Source organism: Cibotium barometz, chromosome 56, assembly GCF_041138505.1.
Source record: "Cibotium barometz isolate CiBa-2024 chromosome 56, ASM4113850v1, whole genome shotgun sequence".
Classification (NCBI taxonomy): Eukaryota; Viridiplantae; Streptophyta; class Polypodiopsida; order Cyatheales; family Cibotiaceae; genus Cibotium; species Cibotium barometz.
The window spans coordinates 6,055,422-6,072,510 of NC_141101.1; the positions used below are offsets into that span (position 1 = coordinate 6,055,422).

Genomic DNA, 17,089 nt, shown 5'->3' on the forward strand with positions numbered 1-17,089 from the left:
CTGTCGAGGGGGCAGTCACCACGAGCGGAGACCATTTTCTGTATCTGGAGTTTTGAGGAAATTTGGAGTGCTTGACTAGGTGATCAGAGAGTAATTGCTTTTTGCTTTCTAGATGTTCATGTCCAAAAAATTTCCTACTGTGGAAAGGAAATCCATTACACCATATCTTTTCTTGTGTGCTTGAGGATCTTTTCTAATTATGTAGATCAATATCAGAAATATTGATTTTCTCAGAGTTGTTTCTTGTTTCTTACAGATTACTGGAAGGGATGCATCACTAACATACATGAAAGTTGTGGAAAGAGCGTACTTCCATGGCTCAGATAAAGTAAGGTTGTTTGCAGGATGGATTTTTACATAACATTAAGTAGAGAGCCTGAGGGGTCTAACAATAATAGTGCGTATTTGCAAAGTCTCTACAATAGTGTGCCAAGGAAAATGCTGTAGGGAGAAAAGAGATTCGATTAAATACAAACATATGCTAACGTTTGTTTTCTTGCTTTTTACTAGGTGGTGAAAATGATGGATGAAGTGGAGAAGAAGTTCACAGAGTATTTTACAAGGGGTGACCACAAGAAGGCCATGACATTTTTAAGGCCAATACAGCAAAAGTCCTCTCACACTGTCACTTTTTTTCTAGGTGGGAACAACAATTTTGACTGATATGCATCAGCATTACCCAGTCACATTCGAGAGGATTGTGAGGAGGTTTTTAATAGATTTTGAATAGATTTATTCAGTTTGAATATATTTTTTCATAGATCTGGAGTACATTTATTCAGTTACATCTCAAATATTGTATGCTACTTGGAAGGCAAAGAGACAAGATTATCTATAAGTTGTAGGCTGACAAGTCATGGGATTGACGTGATTGGTTAGGGACATCTAGGCTGACAAATCAGCAGGACCGGATGCTGCTGATGTGGTGAGATTTGACATATGGGGATGTATTGCAACCCACTGCATGGATTGAGATTCCCCCAACCGGTGACCATGACATGGATAGAAGATGCTTTAGGGTGATGAAACTGTGAAAGATGGAGCTTATCAGCCATTGCCTCATACTTCTGTTGATCAAAGCTCCTCTAGTTTTCTTTCAAGATTTTCAATCTTTGTTTGTTTTCATATTTTCCCACTAACCCTATAATGAGACTTGGCAAAAACTATATTTGGTCAAACAGTGTACTATTGATGTAGAATGTCACCATAACATATGTGCGGCCGTTCCCACCCATTTTTAAAATGGGTGTGAACCAACCATTATAAACACACGTAAGTGTCCTTTTTTTTTTTTTTGTCCCCGAAAAAAAGACTTTCTATTAAGTATGTAAAAAAAAAGAAGGAGATTTCAAACCAAGCAAGGGTGAAAGCTCAACCAATCTGGATAAAGTTCATGAATTGGTGCCGAGGGCTTCGAAGGAGGAGCTCGCGCTGCTGTTTCCTGCCCCTGCCTGTGTCCCTCCTTTTTCCACCTGCCCCTTCCACCTCTGCCCCAGCGGCCTGACTCTGTCCTTTCTGCTCCCGCCTACCCCTTCCGCCTCTGCCCCAGCTTTTTCCGCTTTACCTTTGCTGCTGCTGAGGGCTTTGAAGGATGAGCTCACGCTGCTGTTTCCTGCCCCTGCCTCTGCCTCTGTCCCTTCTTTTTTCACCTGCCCCTTCCGCCTCTGCCCCAGCCGCCTGTTCTCTGCCCCGACTCTGTCTTTTCTGCTCCCGCCTACCCCTTCCGTTTCTGCCCCAGCTTTTTCTGCTTTACCTTTGCTGCTCCTGCCTGCCCCTTTGCTGCCCCCACCTGCCCCATTGCTGCCCCAGCTGCTCCCGCCTTGCCACCCCCCATCTGCTCCCGCCTCTGCCCCCCTTCTTCTGCACCCGCCTCTGTTGCTCCCGCATTCTGCTTTCGCCTTGCTGCACCCGCCTTGTCCTCCCCCGTTCCCCTTTTTATTTCAGCAGCATTTTATTTGGATTCAAGTCGGCCGCCCACACATTCTTGATTGGCTTTATGGCTCCTTCTGCCGCAACCAATCTTTCATCACCCCATTGGCCGGGAGAATCATCAATTTTTCTCAAGACGAGCTCACCTCTCTTCAGCACGACATTGACATTGAGGTCCAGACCACCCTTGTTGTGAGAGTTTATGGTTACCACCCCTCTCGTTTGCAGGCCCGTGAATGGCTTCTAGCAGCTCTCCCTTTGGAGCTGACTGTGCACTTCCTGGATACTCGTTTGCTTGGTCGAGGCTTCTTCCAGGTGGACTTTCATTCTTCAAAAGCTACTTCTTAGGTTTTGGCTTTCAGCCCCTTCCCTCTTGGCCCTAGGAAGATTTTCTTCTTTCATTACCAGGTGGGCTTTGATCCAATGGCGGAGCATCAGTGCCTTACCCCGGTCTCACCCTGGATCCATAAAGAATCTGCAAAAATAAAAGTATATACATGATTGCATCAAAGCACAAATGTAAGCTAGCACATATGATTTTGTGAAGGCAAGCCATATGTAGATGGGATCATCTCTCTGAAGAACCTGGATAGCAAGCATGGGTGAAACACAGTCGCATGTATAAACCCGTCAAAAAATGCGTGTATACACCCGTCAAAAAACGCGTATATATGCCCGTGAAAGTCTGTGCAGATAGCATACACGCAGACATACACGCGTTCCTACACGCGGCCTGCAAAAAAAATAAAATTGAAAGCGACCTCCGACAAATCGTCCTTATAAAAAGCTCACTGTTGCCCACTGTCACAATCGTTCACCAGATGGCAACCAAAGAAGGAGAAGGACGGAAACAAACGCATAAAGGAAAGAGACAATAGCATAAACAAATGGAAGGAAAGAGACAGGAAAAAGGACAAACTGACTCACCTCTGAAAAAGTGAGTCTTCTTTTTGGCTGGTTTCCTTTACCCGTGTGTGCTCCTTGTCTCCTCATTGCACTTAGGTTTAGTGCTCTGTTGGAAGAGGCAGTGACGAAGGAGAGCAAATCTTGAGTTTGAAAATGTTTATTTGGAGAAGGCGAGTTATTTTTAGATATGGACAGGTCGTCGCGTGTAAAAGCGCGTGTATTTTCGCGTTTAGAATAAACCAGCCGTGTTTATACACGTGATTTTTAGGATGTAGCTGCGTTTATATACGCAATTTTCAGAATTTAGCCACGTTTATACACGCAAAGAAGAGGATATAGCCGCATTGGTACACGCAATTTTTAGGATGTAGCCACATTGATACACGCGATTTTGAGGATATAGCCACGTTTATACACGCATTTTTTATAGTTTAATTGAAAACTGATTATGATTTTATGTTTACTCTTTTGTACATAGGATGTCATCAACCTCCTCAAGCAGTTTTGGTGAGGATGAGACAATGCGTCATCGTAATCGCGATGTGTGGTTGGGATAAAGGATCAAGTGTATGTGAGATTGAGGAGATGTAGTATGGAGGAGATCATCCCAGATACTAGGCTTAGTCTAGTGAGAATTGTTGGTCGTTCGGGGAAGCATTGGTTCATTGACCCTTCTCCTCAGATAGTGACTCATGGCTCTTGGTGTTTGTGGTTATATGGTGGCAGTTCTATCAAATATCTTCAGTGGGATCCAGGAAAGAGGTAATGGATTGATGCCTTCGATCCTTTGAAAAGCCTTCCTTTTTTTTCAGTTTCACCGTCCGGGATGCCAGGCTTCTCCTCACTCAATAGATGCATAGGATCCCTACTCTGAGGTCTCATTGGGAGATCTATGATATTTCTCTAGTGATACATTGCAGATATTGGCATAGACTTTGGCACTCATACAGAAGGAGCCAGATCTCTCATTTCTTTTGGTTATTCTTGCATGGTGGTCTCCCCACCAATCCGTGGAGAACAGTTTTCGGTGTAGCACCTTCTTGCCCTAGGTGTGCGGTAGATTCTGAGACTGTACAACATTGTTTATGGGGATGCAGCATTGCACAACAGATTTGGGGTTATGTAGCCCAACTTATGGGCAAATTGAGTGGCCGAGCCATGCATGTGACTTGGGGGGTAGTTGCTTGGCTCTCCCAGTCCGGTCCGCAGCTTTTTTATGAGGGCAGTGGTACAAACTCTGCTATTTTCATTCGTAGAGGTATTGCCCAGCATGGTTTATTGCAGGATGTCTCTCACTCTGATTATACACCCCCAAGATAGAGGATTGACACTAGTTCGGAGATTGTTGCCAGTTTTATAGCATGGTAGATCTGGAGAGCTAGATGCACGGAGGCTATTGAGGGTGTACAATTTTTTGGGTCTTAGTGCATTAGTACTATATGTGGTGATATCATCCATACTCTTATGGCTAATTGGGCTCGTATTCAAGGGTCCTCTCATTTTGCGCAGGCAAAGCGTGTTATATTTATGCGGGAGTGGGACCATGGCATTTTCTTTTCCTCTAGTCCCACATGTCTTTCATGGCATCATGATGCTCCTCCGTGGTTGAAATCACCTTACATATTGGGGTGATTCTATTCTTTTCTGGCTTATAGCTGTGATTGTTGTATGTCTTTTTCATACTTAATAGAAGTCCAGCACTCACATATGCAAGCAAGTGACTCATCAAGTCTCCATAGTTAATGACAAACATAAACATGAAAGTATGCAAGAATTAAGAAGAGATTAAGATGAGTAAGATTAAAGGAGCTCCCAAGCTTGAGCTTAATTGTAGATTGTGTTGTTAAAAGGTTTCTTTACACACTCCCATAAGTCACTTATATACAATTTGGCTTTGCCTAACCGCCCACACTTATGGGGTGCCCAAAGTATGTTCTCATTACAAACTCAAGCCTTATATAGGCTGGCTTATGGGGTGCCCAAATCATGTTCTCAAGCCTTATATATACTTGGCTTTTGCTACAATGGTAGGCCTTTGGCCATGTACAATGTGAAACATCAAGGCTAGGGTGGGGATTACAAAAAGGAGTAGCAACCCCCCCTTTGCCTAGGCTAGCGTTTGTCCTCGAAAGCGTCATTGTACATGGAGCAGTGTGAGCAAGAAGTTATGGATGGTGGCATCATGTCAAAGAAGAGGATTGATAGAAAAAGGTTAGAAGAACAGCTCGACTCTGGCATGTCTTCATGACGGCACCGCCAAACGACTCCATGGGTAACCCGTATGACCATATCTGTGTCGTTCCCTTCAAACCTGATTTGCGGGCCCGATTGTGTCAACCAAACAATAGCACCAAAACAAATGTAGGCATCCCTCCTCATCCTTCCAAAAAGGTGTGCTATTGCAATCCAAATCCTCTGTGCCTCCTTGCACTCCCATAAGCAATGGTAGACTATCTTTGAAGCTCCTGCACATATCGGACAAGTTGGGTTGGCACCAATGACTGATCTCCACTGGTTGGTGGCAAGGCCACCATGTAGAGAAAGCCAAATAAAAGAGGAAATCTTTGTTTCCTTGTACGAGTGCCACAACTTGTGCCAAAAAGCTCTTTGCATGTCGAGAGTGATCCCATAAGCCTCCCAATACGGTCTAAGAGTAGGGACTCTCTAGATTTGTCCCAGAACCAAGTGTCTGGCATTCCACACAGTGTAACTGGAGAAGGGCATGCTTTTCTTGGGGTTAAAAGTATCCCTCCACTCCCACTCATTGGGTCCCAGTGCATTTGTGTGGATACGACACCCATCATATAACGAGAGGCTCCAAGAGTTTGTAATCATCCCTTGAGGGGGATCAATATATTGCTCTGCCCACCACTCTCGCCGGTCGGCGGACTGTTAGACCCTCAATGATATGCTGCTCAGGACTTCTCTCCAAGAGACATCTATCTTGAATGGAGTAAAAAACCGGTACTTCGTCCTCACCGGAGGTGGGAAGGCACATGACCTGAAGAGGTACCCCTGTCCCTGTGAAAATACCCCAAACCATAAGTGCGTAGGCCCTTCCATGAAGTTCCCTGTGATCCAATGGTTAGGTATGGCTGCATTCATCTGCATAGTCCTTTGACTAGTGCCTCTCAAGTGCTGTGTGTGAAGCATTCTCTCATTGATGGTATCGCTTGCTGTCAAACAAAACATCTCCAAGACAGTGCGGAAAGCACAGAGGTGTGCCTGTGAAGCCTCCAAAAACATAGTGGTATGATATGGTATCTAATATTGATCTTGTCCCCACTTTTCGGGACAAGGTGGATAAGACCCTCGGTGAGAAAAGGTGGCATCATACCAGTACACACATCCCTTGCAGAACAGTTGTAACATCATCACCAATGTAATCCCAAAACTGCAGAAAGAAGGATGGAGAGAGACCATCATTCCTTGGGCATTTGCCTTCCGAGAGGGTGTGCAAATCATGTCTCAGCTCATCCTTCGAAAAGGGGACATCCAAAGAGGTTCACATATCATTTGGGCATGCGCTTCATTCTTTCTGCTGTGCAACATCTCTATCCAAAGAGTGGGCCTCTGTAGAGAGCAAGGCTTGATAAAAATGTGAGGCAATACGCTCCACCTTATTTGGATCAGTATGAAATTCTCCTTGAGAGTCGTGCAAGCATCTCAAACTGTCCCTACTGTGCATAGGTCCATGTGCTAAGAAAAACGGTTTGTTGCATTTGCCACCCATTTGTGTCCAAAATGCCTAGTTAGTATAAAATGCATACTCAGCCTGCCTATCCATGGCCACCTGTAGCTCAGCTCTAACAGTGGACAAGAGATCTCGGATCCAAGGGGGCTCAGGATGCTTCTCATGTTCCCTCTGAAGCGTAGCCAACCTGTGTGTGGTAGCTTGCTCCTTGTCGAGAGCCTCTTCTTTCTTGGCCAAGGCAATAGAATGATAGTGCTAGCTAGTCCTCTCCAAGGCCAAGGCAAGCCTCCCCCAAGGGTTCCGATCATCACAAAGCCTTCAAATCTCTCTAACCTCCAAGGAGGTCTCTGCATCCTGATAGAGAGAGTCTGGGATGCGAGCACGGGATACACCCTTCTGCCTCCCAAGTTCCTTGATGCACAAGACAACCGGGTAGTGATCTGATTTGGTAGTACCAGGCAAGAATAGAGCCGCTCTATCCATGGCCCAGTCATCCACATGAAGTACATCCAAACCTGCAAAGATGCATCCATCCACGCTTCTACTGTTATGCCATTAGTAAGATAAAGACTTACGCCTCCTCTAGAAATCATCCTCTATCCAACAATCCCTGCCATAGGAGGACACTCGAGAGTATAAATCTCTCCCAGGCGGCTCTCTCCAAGGGGTGTATTCTACCCTTGCGGCCACCCTTTTTGTCCAATGGCTGCTCAACCATGTTGAAGTCTCCTCAAACAGTCCAATGATCAACCTGGTAGAACAGTACTGTGATGGTGCCCCAGAGGGCCGCGCTCTCTCCCCCGTACATTAACGCACAATGCATGGGTGCCCTGCAGGACATAGTGGCATTTATCCTGCTCTGCTGCACATCCTGCAAGGCCTCATAAGATGGCAGCGTGTCCTGTGCATCCATACCAAGTGCATCCTGCACAGTCTACATATGTGCACAATGCATGGATGCTCTGTACGACATCATGGCATTTATCTTGGTGCACATCCTGCAAGGCCTTATAAGATGGCAACGTGTCCTGCGCATCCATACCAAGTGCATCCTGCATATTGTCCATCCCAAGCAAGGAGGACTCAACATAGTCATTTTGCTCTGATGCAACATCCTTCTGCGAGGATGACTTTGCAAACTCATCACTCTAACCCAATACATCATCACTATGTGCATCGTCTTTGGAAAGGGCCTCATCCTGTGCCCCAACATTCCCACCTGGAGGGAGGCCATGAGAGACGACCCACCACTCTTGGTGAAAGGCTAGTTGAGGCAGAGCATTAGGCTATCGCTTGGGGAGCATGTTTGTGCCGCCTCCTACGACTCCTAGCCCCAGGGCAATTCAACACAAAGTGGCCCATCTCGTGATAGACCCAACATCGGTAACGTTTGCCTGACAAATATCTCTATGCATTGCTTCAAGGGACCATTAGGTTCCAGAAGCAGCACAAAATCCTCAAAGGGCTCACTGTCATGAGCCAACACATAACCTTGGGAAGTGACTACTTGGGCAGCAGAAATGGGAAAAGATGGGATGGTGGGCACCTGTAGGACCATCCCAAAGGCTGCCCCAATGGCCTCCAACAATGGCCAATATGCATGAGGAAGACCTGGGAATTTGAGAGTAATAGGGTAGCGGTTTGGGTCTTGTTGGATAGGGTCGAAGTAGCTGTTGTAAGGTAGGAAGAAAATCTTCCTTGGGCCCAAATGGAAAGGACTGCCCTTGAGCACTTTTGAGGCTGCCCCCTCTGCGTCAAAGTCTACTTGGAAGAATCCTCACCCAAGTAGCCTTACATCTTTAAAATGGAGCGCGAAGTCAGAAGGCAATGCCGCGGCTTGGATACGTTGATGCAGTTTTTTTGGGAACCTATTTTCTCTTTTAGGCAGTGTCTAGGAGCTAGCACACTCTTGTTAGATAGGAAGTTGCAATGTACATATGCTGGTCTAGAAGGTCGATATTCACTCAGCTTATGTCGGCCAAGGTAGTTGATGTAGTATGAAAGAAATCCAATCAACCGGGATAAGTGGGTGAATAATATGTAAAGGCGATACACCTGCTAAAAAAACGTAAGTTGTTTGTGAAGATGCGCGGGAGAAATCTAGAAGAATAAAGGCGACGAAAAAGGGGAGAGAATGGGGAGTTCGAAGGTACCGGGTGGCAAATCCTTTTTTAGAGGAAGGTAGAATAAGTCATCTCTTTGGATTTTTGTATAAAAAGGGTTTTTGGTTGAGGGGCGCGATAGAAGATGGGCTAGAGAAGAGCGAGAGAGAGAGAGAAGAGGGTAGGAGGATTTTGGTTCTTTGTAAAGAACATATATATATATATGCATTGTGGAGTTTATGATTTGGAGAGAGAAGGATTTGAAGAAGATGCAGCAGCTATGGCTGAATTTGTGAGCACTATGTTATCTTTCAGTCACTTCTCTTTCACTGTGTGAGTTTGTATGAGACACAGCGTCAGCGCAATCAATACAGAAAAGAAAGAGTTTCAAAGTCTGTTTGAATCCTTTGTCCTGTTTGTCTTGCTTACTAGTCGATAAGTACTGAGCACCTTCATGTTTACTTAGCTTATCTGAGAATCTTTTTGGTTTCATGCTGAATTATTGCCTCTGAGTTGTCAGAATGTCATGCTTGGGTGAGTTGTTTGTTGGTTGTTGAATTTTTTTGAGGCAGGAGCTATTGGATCAGGGAAGATCTAGTTGCCTGTGATTCTTAGTTGGAAGTCTTTATGAGCGTTGTGTCAGTTGAAAGGTAAGAGCAGAGCAATTCAGTATGAGGAGAGTCTAGAGAGTGAAAATCTTGCAGGTGCAAGTCTATCTTTCAGTGAGTGTGTGGAAGACAAGGGACAATCATGATGTCTTCTGTTAGTTTAGCTTGACTCAGTCCTCTTTTAGTGCTAGCTACATGCAGCTTCTCACATCCTCTCATAAATGTTAAGATCAAGAGCTGTCAGATCTGAAGCTGTACAAGTCAAGAGCTGTCAGATTAGAAGCTGGTCAGATCAAGAGCTGTCAGATGAGGAGCTATCAGATTAGGAGCTGGTCATATCAAGAGTTGTCAGATTAGGAGCTGGTCAGGTCAAGAGCTATCAGAATCAGTACTGACTCAAGTAGGAAGGGTCTGGATCAGTGCTTACTGAAGAAGGAAGTCAGGATGAGAGCTGTCTGAATCAGAGCTAACTGAAGTAGGAAAAGTCAGTTCAGAGCTCTCAGATCAAGAGCTAACTGAACCAATGCTGATTGAAGTAGGAAGTTAGGATGAGACTTGACCGAACCAGTACTGACTGAAGTTGGAAGTGTCAGATTTGAAGCTGTTTAGATCGGAAGCTGTCAAAACCAGGAGCTGTCCGGGTCAGAACTGTCAGCAGCAAGTCTGTTTGGAGTAGGAATGTGTTAGGACTGGTCAGAGCAACAGTGGTCGGAACAAGAAGTGTCGAGAGCAAGGCTGGTCGGATCAAGACTGGTCAGAATCAGGAGAAGTCTTGGAATCAAGAGCTGTCCGGGTCAGAACTGTTAGCAGCAAGTCGTTTTGGAGCAGGAAAGTGTTAGGACTAGTCAGAGCAAGACTTTTTGGAGCAGGAAGGTGTTAGAACTGGTCAGAGCAAGATTGGTCGGATCAAGAAGTGTCGAGAGCAAGGCTGGTCGGATCAAGACTGGTCAGAATCAGGAGAAGTGTCAGAATCAAGAGCTGTCAAGGGCAGAACTGTAGCAGCAAGTCTGTTTGGTGCAGGAAGTGTTAGGATTGGTTAGAGCAATAGTGGTCAGAACAAGAAGTGTCGGAGCAAGACTGGTCAGAATCAAGTAAGTGTCATGATCAGGAGGTGACAAGAGTAGGAAAATGCAGCAAGTGTGAGAACTGGGAAAGCAAGGACCATTGAGAAGAGAGGCAAGCCAAGACCTTCAGATTGGTGAAAAAGCTCTCAACGTGAGGGGTGAGAGCGGCCGGAGGGGATTGATTAGCTATGATGGTAAGCTGGAGGAGAAGGGCAGTGAACATGATAATCAAGATAGAAGGCCGACTTGAACTCTGATTAAGAGTAATCTGTACTTGAGCAAGACAGAGGAGAAGGTTAATGAAGAGGAGGGAGGCGCAGGGGACAGTGAAGAGGATGAGAGTTGGCGCAGGCAACAAAGCGGGAGGGGCAGGAAGAAGGGCTGGAAGGAGGAAATGAAGGGGGATGGAGAGGAGTGTGTAGCCAAGAGGGGAAGGCGGGAAGGTCACAGAGGGCAGAGGTGGAGGGCTGGAGGAGAAGGTGGGTAGGTGAAGGGCTGGCAGGAGAGATGCCGGGCAGGTGAAGAGGTGGGCAAGAGAGAGTTTAAGGTTGGAGAACATGGGAAAGGGTGGGCAGCCGGTGAAATGGTGGGGAGTAGGAGAAATGCGCTCAGATGCAGGGAGGGGTGCACAGCAGTACGGGGAGCTTGATGGCATCACACATTAAGTGTCCTTCATTCAGCACTTGTTCACAGGAACATCATCTACGCAAATATGGAGCTATATTATATTAATGGTCTAAAATAACCTAATTTAATTTAGTGCTTTTAATAAGCTTTTGCCTTAGCCTAGGCGGGGGTGGGTCCGGTGCATCTGTGAATGCATGTGACTATACCAATGGATGTACATGTCCAATGGCATTCCTTCAGGCACCAAAAAGAAGACCAATAGTGCTCGACACATATTGGATAATCTCCCATTCTCAATAGCTTCTACATCTTGATCGTGGCATCCATGTAGGCCAATAATCACGGAGCTCATGACACAGCTTGTGACATTTTTGCATATGTGAGAGAAGCTCTACTTTATGAGGACGGCATAGGTTTTTCCCTACAGCTCACACTTTTTCAGATCTCACTTTTGGATCTCAGCCATCTGTGCCTTCTCGGTCGTGGTGGCTTAGTGGACTTAGAGGTCGTGTGAATGAGAGATGGGAGCTCATCGGCATCATTTCCGCTTGGCACATTTGACATGCTAGATATAGGGAAAGCTATTGATGGTTTTGTCACCCTCGCCTGCAAAGACGAAAACTTTATTTGGACGAACATTATTCACACCCTTCGGAGATGTTGGGAACGACTGTTGGAGACTCAAATCAGCGGATGCAGCTACGCCATACTGCCTTCTTGCGCACTTGGAGCCTAGGTCCCTTTCATTCGCGTAGGTTTTTTTTTTTTTTTTTTGGGGGGGGGGGTTGTTTAGACTTATTTGGCATTGTACACCCCCATCGTGGATTTTGTTGCTCCCTCCTTGGCCTTGATGTAGCGGCCAACCGGAGATGGAGAATTGGTTTTCTAAGCTTGCATGAGGAGCTTCTGGTAGCTTGTTTCCTCTTTTGGGGTTCTGAGCAGACACTTTGCTTTTTGACTAATGGAAGGAATTTTTTTTGGGGGGAAGGGGAGAAGTTCATGATAAGTTTATTTCGACATCTTGCGATTCTGTTGATCAATCGAAGAATATAGAGTGCATCTCGAGCACGCTTTTGAGATTTTGTGTGATAATGCTCTTCTCATCAATCCTGAGAAGAGTGAGTTTTTAAAGACATTTTTGGAATACTTGGGTCATGTAATCAACAGAAGGTGTTTTCGTAGATGCGAGGAAGATTCAAATAATGAGGGATTGTCCTATACCACAAAGCATTAACGACGTTCGATCGTTCTTGGGCCTTAACCAACTTTTATCACACAAGGTGTAGAAATTGTAGCACCCTTGACAAAGCCTTTGAAATCAGCACCAACTTTTTATTGGACTCTTGATGCAGCACAATCATTTGACAAATTGAAGATTGCCTTGACGATTGTAGATTCTAAACTCCCTTATGAGATTATGAAAGATGCCATTCTCGATACATTCCTGAGAGGTTAGTTTGGGCCTTATCAATGGTTGGCATTTTAACACAAAGAATATCATGCCCCAAATTAGGTTGACTAACCCTGCGGTTAGCACTAGGTACATAACATACTTCCCCTCCTCAGACATTTATGTCCTTGGAAATGAAGTCGGGGAGTTTATGCTTCAAACTAGCCACTATCTCCCAAGTTGAGTCCTCCTTGGCCTTATCTTTCCACTACTAGTCCTCAACTTCAACAAATTCCCGAAGTGACATAATGTTATCCTCGTTTGCTGAGTTTCTCTTTAAGTCTTCTCACATGAAAAAGTGGATGAAGTTACACTTGTGGAGGCAATTCATGTTTATAAGCATCCTCACCTACCTTCTTAGGATTTGTATGGTCCACAATACTTAGGAGGTAATTTTGGATATCTCCATGTCCTCAAAGTCTCAGAATTCTTGGGTACTCTCAAATACACAAGCATTTCTACATAGAAAACTCTCTAATAGCCCGCTTTTTCCTAATCCCTAATCCTTGAGCCCCCTAGCCCCCACATAAGGTTGACTAACCCTACAGTTAGCATCAGGTACATAACATGCAAATGGGTTGGAATCTGTAGAGAAGCTGTGTTTAAAGGGGGCGAAGTACACCTAGGAGGCCTGCATTGGTAGGGGGCTTGACGCAAGGACTTTGAGTTGAGCAATGTGCTTTAGCCTGGTCATAAAGTAAACTTTGAAGTGATCATAAGTTTGCAAGGAGGCTCTATGTGCCCTTTCTTGTTATAGTCAAAGCTTTTAACCTTTTTCTTCTTATTTGAAGAGTTTGTCTTAGTCACCACCATTGTGACTGTATATTCATTTTCAATAATGAACTGAGCTCTTCAAAGGTGAGAGGAGTTGGCTTGACACCAACATTCAAAGATGTAACGAATTTATCACTTTTAGGCAAAAATACCTTGAGACAACGATGAGCGAGTGTTAGAGTACACTCATGCAGAGTGCAATCATCTGGTCTTGGAAATCTTTGATTCTTGTGAGGATCACCTTCACCATTTTTCCTTCATTCCGCTTCTCTTGTTGAGGCTGAATTTGGAGATTCTAAATCCTGAATCCTTGATGGAATTTTAGTCTCGTATTGGCTTTGCAACATGATCCATACTCTTGCAGCTGTGGAGACACGCTAAACCATGGTCAACACTCCACGCTAGTGACGATGGCACATAGAATATCTGCATCCCTTTGTTTCCAAGCTTGGACAAGTTCGGCAATAGGTGGTAGTGTGACGATGTGACAGAGCATCTACATCCCTTCGTTTCCAAGCTTGGAAAAGTTCGGCAATAGGTGGTAGATGATTTTGTAATGCATCCACCATTGGTGGGGATGAATATCATGGTGTCACGAAGCTCATAGTAGGACAAGTCACAAGGTAGCCTTGAGCTTGAACTTCCATAGAGGATAATAGGTGCCGCACTGAGTTATGGTGTCACAAAGCTCATAGTAGGACAAGGTAGCCTTGAGCTTGAACTTCCATAGAGGATAATAGGTGCCGCACTGAGCTCTCTATTAGCACCTATGGTGGAGCAGGCTCTTGCGGAAGAGGCCATTTCTCTTGAAGTACTCTCAAACAACTAGTAAAGAAGTTTTCTACCATTATGGAGTTTTGACACCATGTGAGAGGATGCGTGTAGCGTATGAAGACAACAATTACAAGAAGTAGGATCTTTCACAACACAAACCTTAAAATTCGAATTGCACTATAGTAGAGGTAGAGAACAATAACGTATTACTAGTTTAATACAATAGATGACAAAGCACTGTTGTGTGATCCTATGATCTAGAACTATTGAGATGGAGACTGTAAGCTAATAGAAGCTAGGTTGTAAAGTCAGAGCGATGATTGATAAACTTCGTGGAGAAGGGTTTGTTAGTATCTCTATAAGGGCTTGGACAAGTAGTGTAACATGACTACTATGCGGAAGTGTGCTTAATGATGATTAACGCAAAGCAATAAAGATTAATGCTAATCACATGCTTATGACATAGAGAAGTAGAGAGAAGGAGAAGAGAGAGACTCTTTACCTAACCCACTCCTATTATATATTACTGAATGAATGAGTAATTACAATGATTGTCATAGATCCAATGTAGATCTAGACTATGAATGCTATGAATGAACTTATGCTTACTGTCCTCCACTCCATATACGACCTCTAACTTTGCCCTTTAGGTGGCTGTAAGGAATAAGCATGTCTATGTGGCACCGGAGGCACCGGATTAAGGTGTGCACATGACAAGTAGGGCAGCCATGGCTAGACCATACTGGTTAGCGGTGTTGAACAAGCACCTCCCATGTTCATCCAGGCTCATCTTGAGCCCCGTTTGGGCTGAGCAAACTTTGGAGAGGGTGTCCAAGAGTGAAGTCTTACAAAAATAATTATTGAATTAAGGATAAACTAGTAATATATTGAATTTATAATTTTTATATAATATATTTGATCTAAATAGATCCTATTGTGTTATGGAATGTTCTTCATTGGTTGCATTAGCATCGGAGGAAGAGGTTGCATTGGTAGTGCTCTTCACCAAACTCCACAGGTTTTCTTTCATTAAATGAAACTTTATCTTCATTTGCAAGGTGTGGAAACCTTGGCCATTAAACTTGTCTATGAACATGTGAGAGCTCATAGTTGAGAAGATAAAAGCCTTTTTTAGGTTTGCAAAAACTAGGGTTTCCAAACATGGGGGTTTTAAAAATGATGATGTAGCAGGCTGTGCAACCCTTTAATGCTTGATTTAATCATTTATGCCCTCAATTTTGAGAAATGATGGGGGATTGAAGATAATGCTTTAATTAAGCAAGATTCGCAGAACCTTTGAAAAGCCCCAAATGTTCTCTGATGAATACCTTCTTGTTTTGATTTTTGCAAGTGCTTGCTATCGCTGTTGTTTTTGTCAATTTGATGCAGGTAGGCGATGGAGAAGGTCCTTTCTTCAAGTCGGCTGCTCTTGGCACACAGAGCTGCTATTTAAGAGGCGGAAGCAACCATACTATGTGACAGAAGTAGTGTATGCAGGCAGCTGTTGCGGGAGAGCAGCAGGTGACGGGTACACGTGTGAGGTACAGTAGGGCTGCTGGTTGTCATTCTGTGCATTGACAAGCAGGCCGCAGCACGGGTGAAGGAGATGTACTTGAGAGCAGTGGCGGGTGCAGCAGGCAGGCTGATCAGGGCAAGCAAAGAGTGATGGTGCTTGGTCGGCTAGCAGAGGGATGTTGAAATCGGGCTGCGCACAGTAGCAAGGCGGTATTGGAAGACGCCAAATGCACAAGACCTAGAAGGTTATGGTGAGCAAACAACTTGCTTCAATACCATGTTAAAACAATATTGAGCTTCAGGTATGGTGGCTTGAAAATGAATTCAGCCATGGCTATGGAGCAGACAGAGATAGAGAGAGAGTTTAGAAGAGAATACAATGCTAGAGAGAGAGTGCAAAGTACACGACTCAATGATGTGACTGTTGATTAACTTCTTCAATGAAGTACATGAACCTTTATAGGTTACAAAGGTTGCCCCAATGACATAACTACTTATGTCAGGCACACACAAATATCTAGATAATATTTGATACCCCTCTAAGAGGTGATTCACACATTGACAAGACACTACCACTCTCTAGGAGGTGGTCCACACACACACACACACACACACACACACACACAAGCAATACCTTGATCCCAAAAAAAATTTAGTACAAAACAAGCGTGGAAAGTCTGATGGTGGGTATAGGAGGTTGGAGGGAGAAGAACGAATGAGAATACAAGAGGATGTGTCACGACTTGAGTAGAAGAAAAGGGAAATAAATGGATGGAGGAAATGGAACGAAGCAGGGATTTGAAACATACAAAATGTTTCTTAAACGTGCCTAACCTTTTGAAACCTATTTCTTTTCCCTTCTTTTGAACTAAAAAATAAGGGTTTATTTGATTCCAAAACCCCCCACTCCCCCGCTGCGCGCCATGCCCGGCTTAGATTCAAGAACCATGAACTTTTAATAAATTGGTGAATCAAGGTGTTTTTATGGTTTGTTATCTCGTATGTAGTATATTTGAAGCACTTTTGTACTTAATTGAATGTTGGTATGCCAAAAAGATGAACATTTTTGTGTGTACCAAGCTAAAACAGACCTTTTGTACGGCTTTTTACGCATGAAACGTTTTAGAAATATTTCAGAAAGATATGAAATGTTTTTGAAACACGTTTTGTACCAGGTGTTCAGAGTGCGAGCTAATAAACTAGGTGCAGCCCATTTGTTTCATGAACTTGGTTACATATAGTGAGAACATTTATCAAGAATTTGGACTAAAATACTGAACTAATTGCTGGGCTTTTTTTTTTTCCTTGAGTAGATCCACCTGTAGGCATGATATTAGTTGCCCACCCGGAGGCGATGAGAACTTGTTGCCATGGCCACAGTACTGATGGGTGGCCTGTGGGGATTGAACTTAGGACCACGTCCCGTCCAAGTTCTATACCCGCATCGCAATGCTTTGCACCGATTGGCCACTAATTTCCTGGCTTATTTGGCTTGTTTGCAGGAATTTTCACAGGATGCTCCATTGCCTTCCTTGTAGCATTCATTGTATTTCTCAATCTTAATGGGTTTGACACAACGCTTGATGGATATGACGTTGGGAAAAAAATTTACATGGATTCAATTTTTCCAATTTTCAGGTACGAGT

At 44.3% G+C, this 17,089-nt stretch overlaps 1 protein-coding gene across 5 annotated transcripts in view; it reads left to right on the top strand.

Moving 5' to 3' along the window:
• Positions 1 to 17,089, top strand: part of LOC147606836 (phosphate transporter PHO1-3-like) — a 126,621-nt gene that overhangs the window by 22,524 nt on the left and 87,008 nt on the right. For all 5 annotated transcript variants that reach the window (XM_086791163.1, XM_086791165.1, XM_086791164.1 and 2 more), the window contains exons 5-7: positions 257 to 328; positions 511 to 640; positions 16,946 to 17,081. In XM_086791163.1, the coding sequence (XP_086647289.1) occupies positions 257 to 328; positions 511 to 640; positions 16,946 to 17,081 (338 nt within the window). The remainder of the gene's footprint in view (positions 1 to 256; positions 329 to 510; positions 641 to 16,945; positions 17,082 to 17,089) is intronic.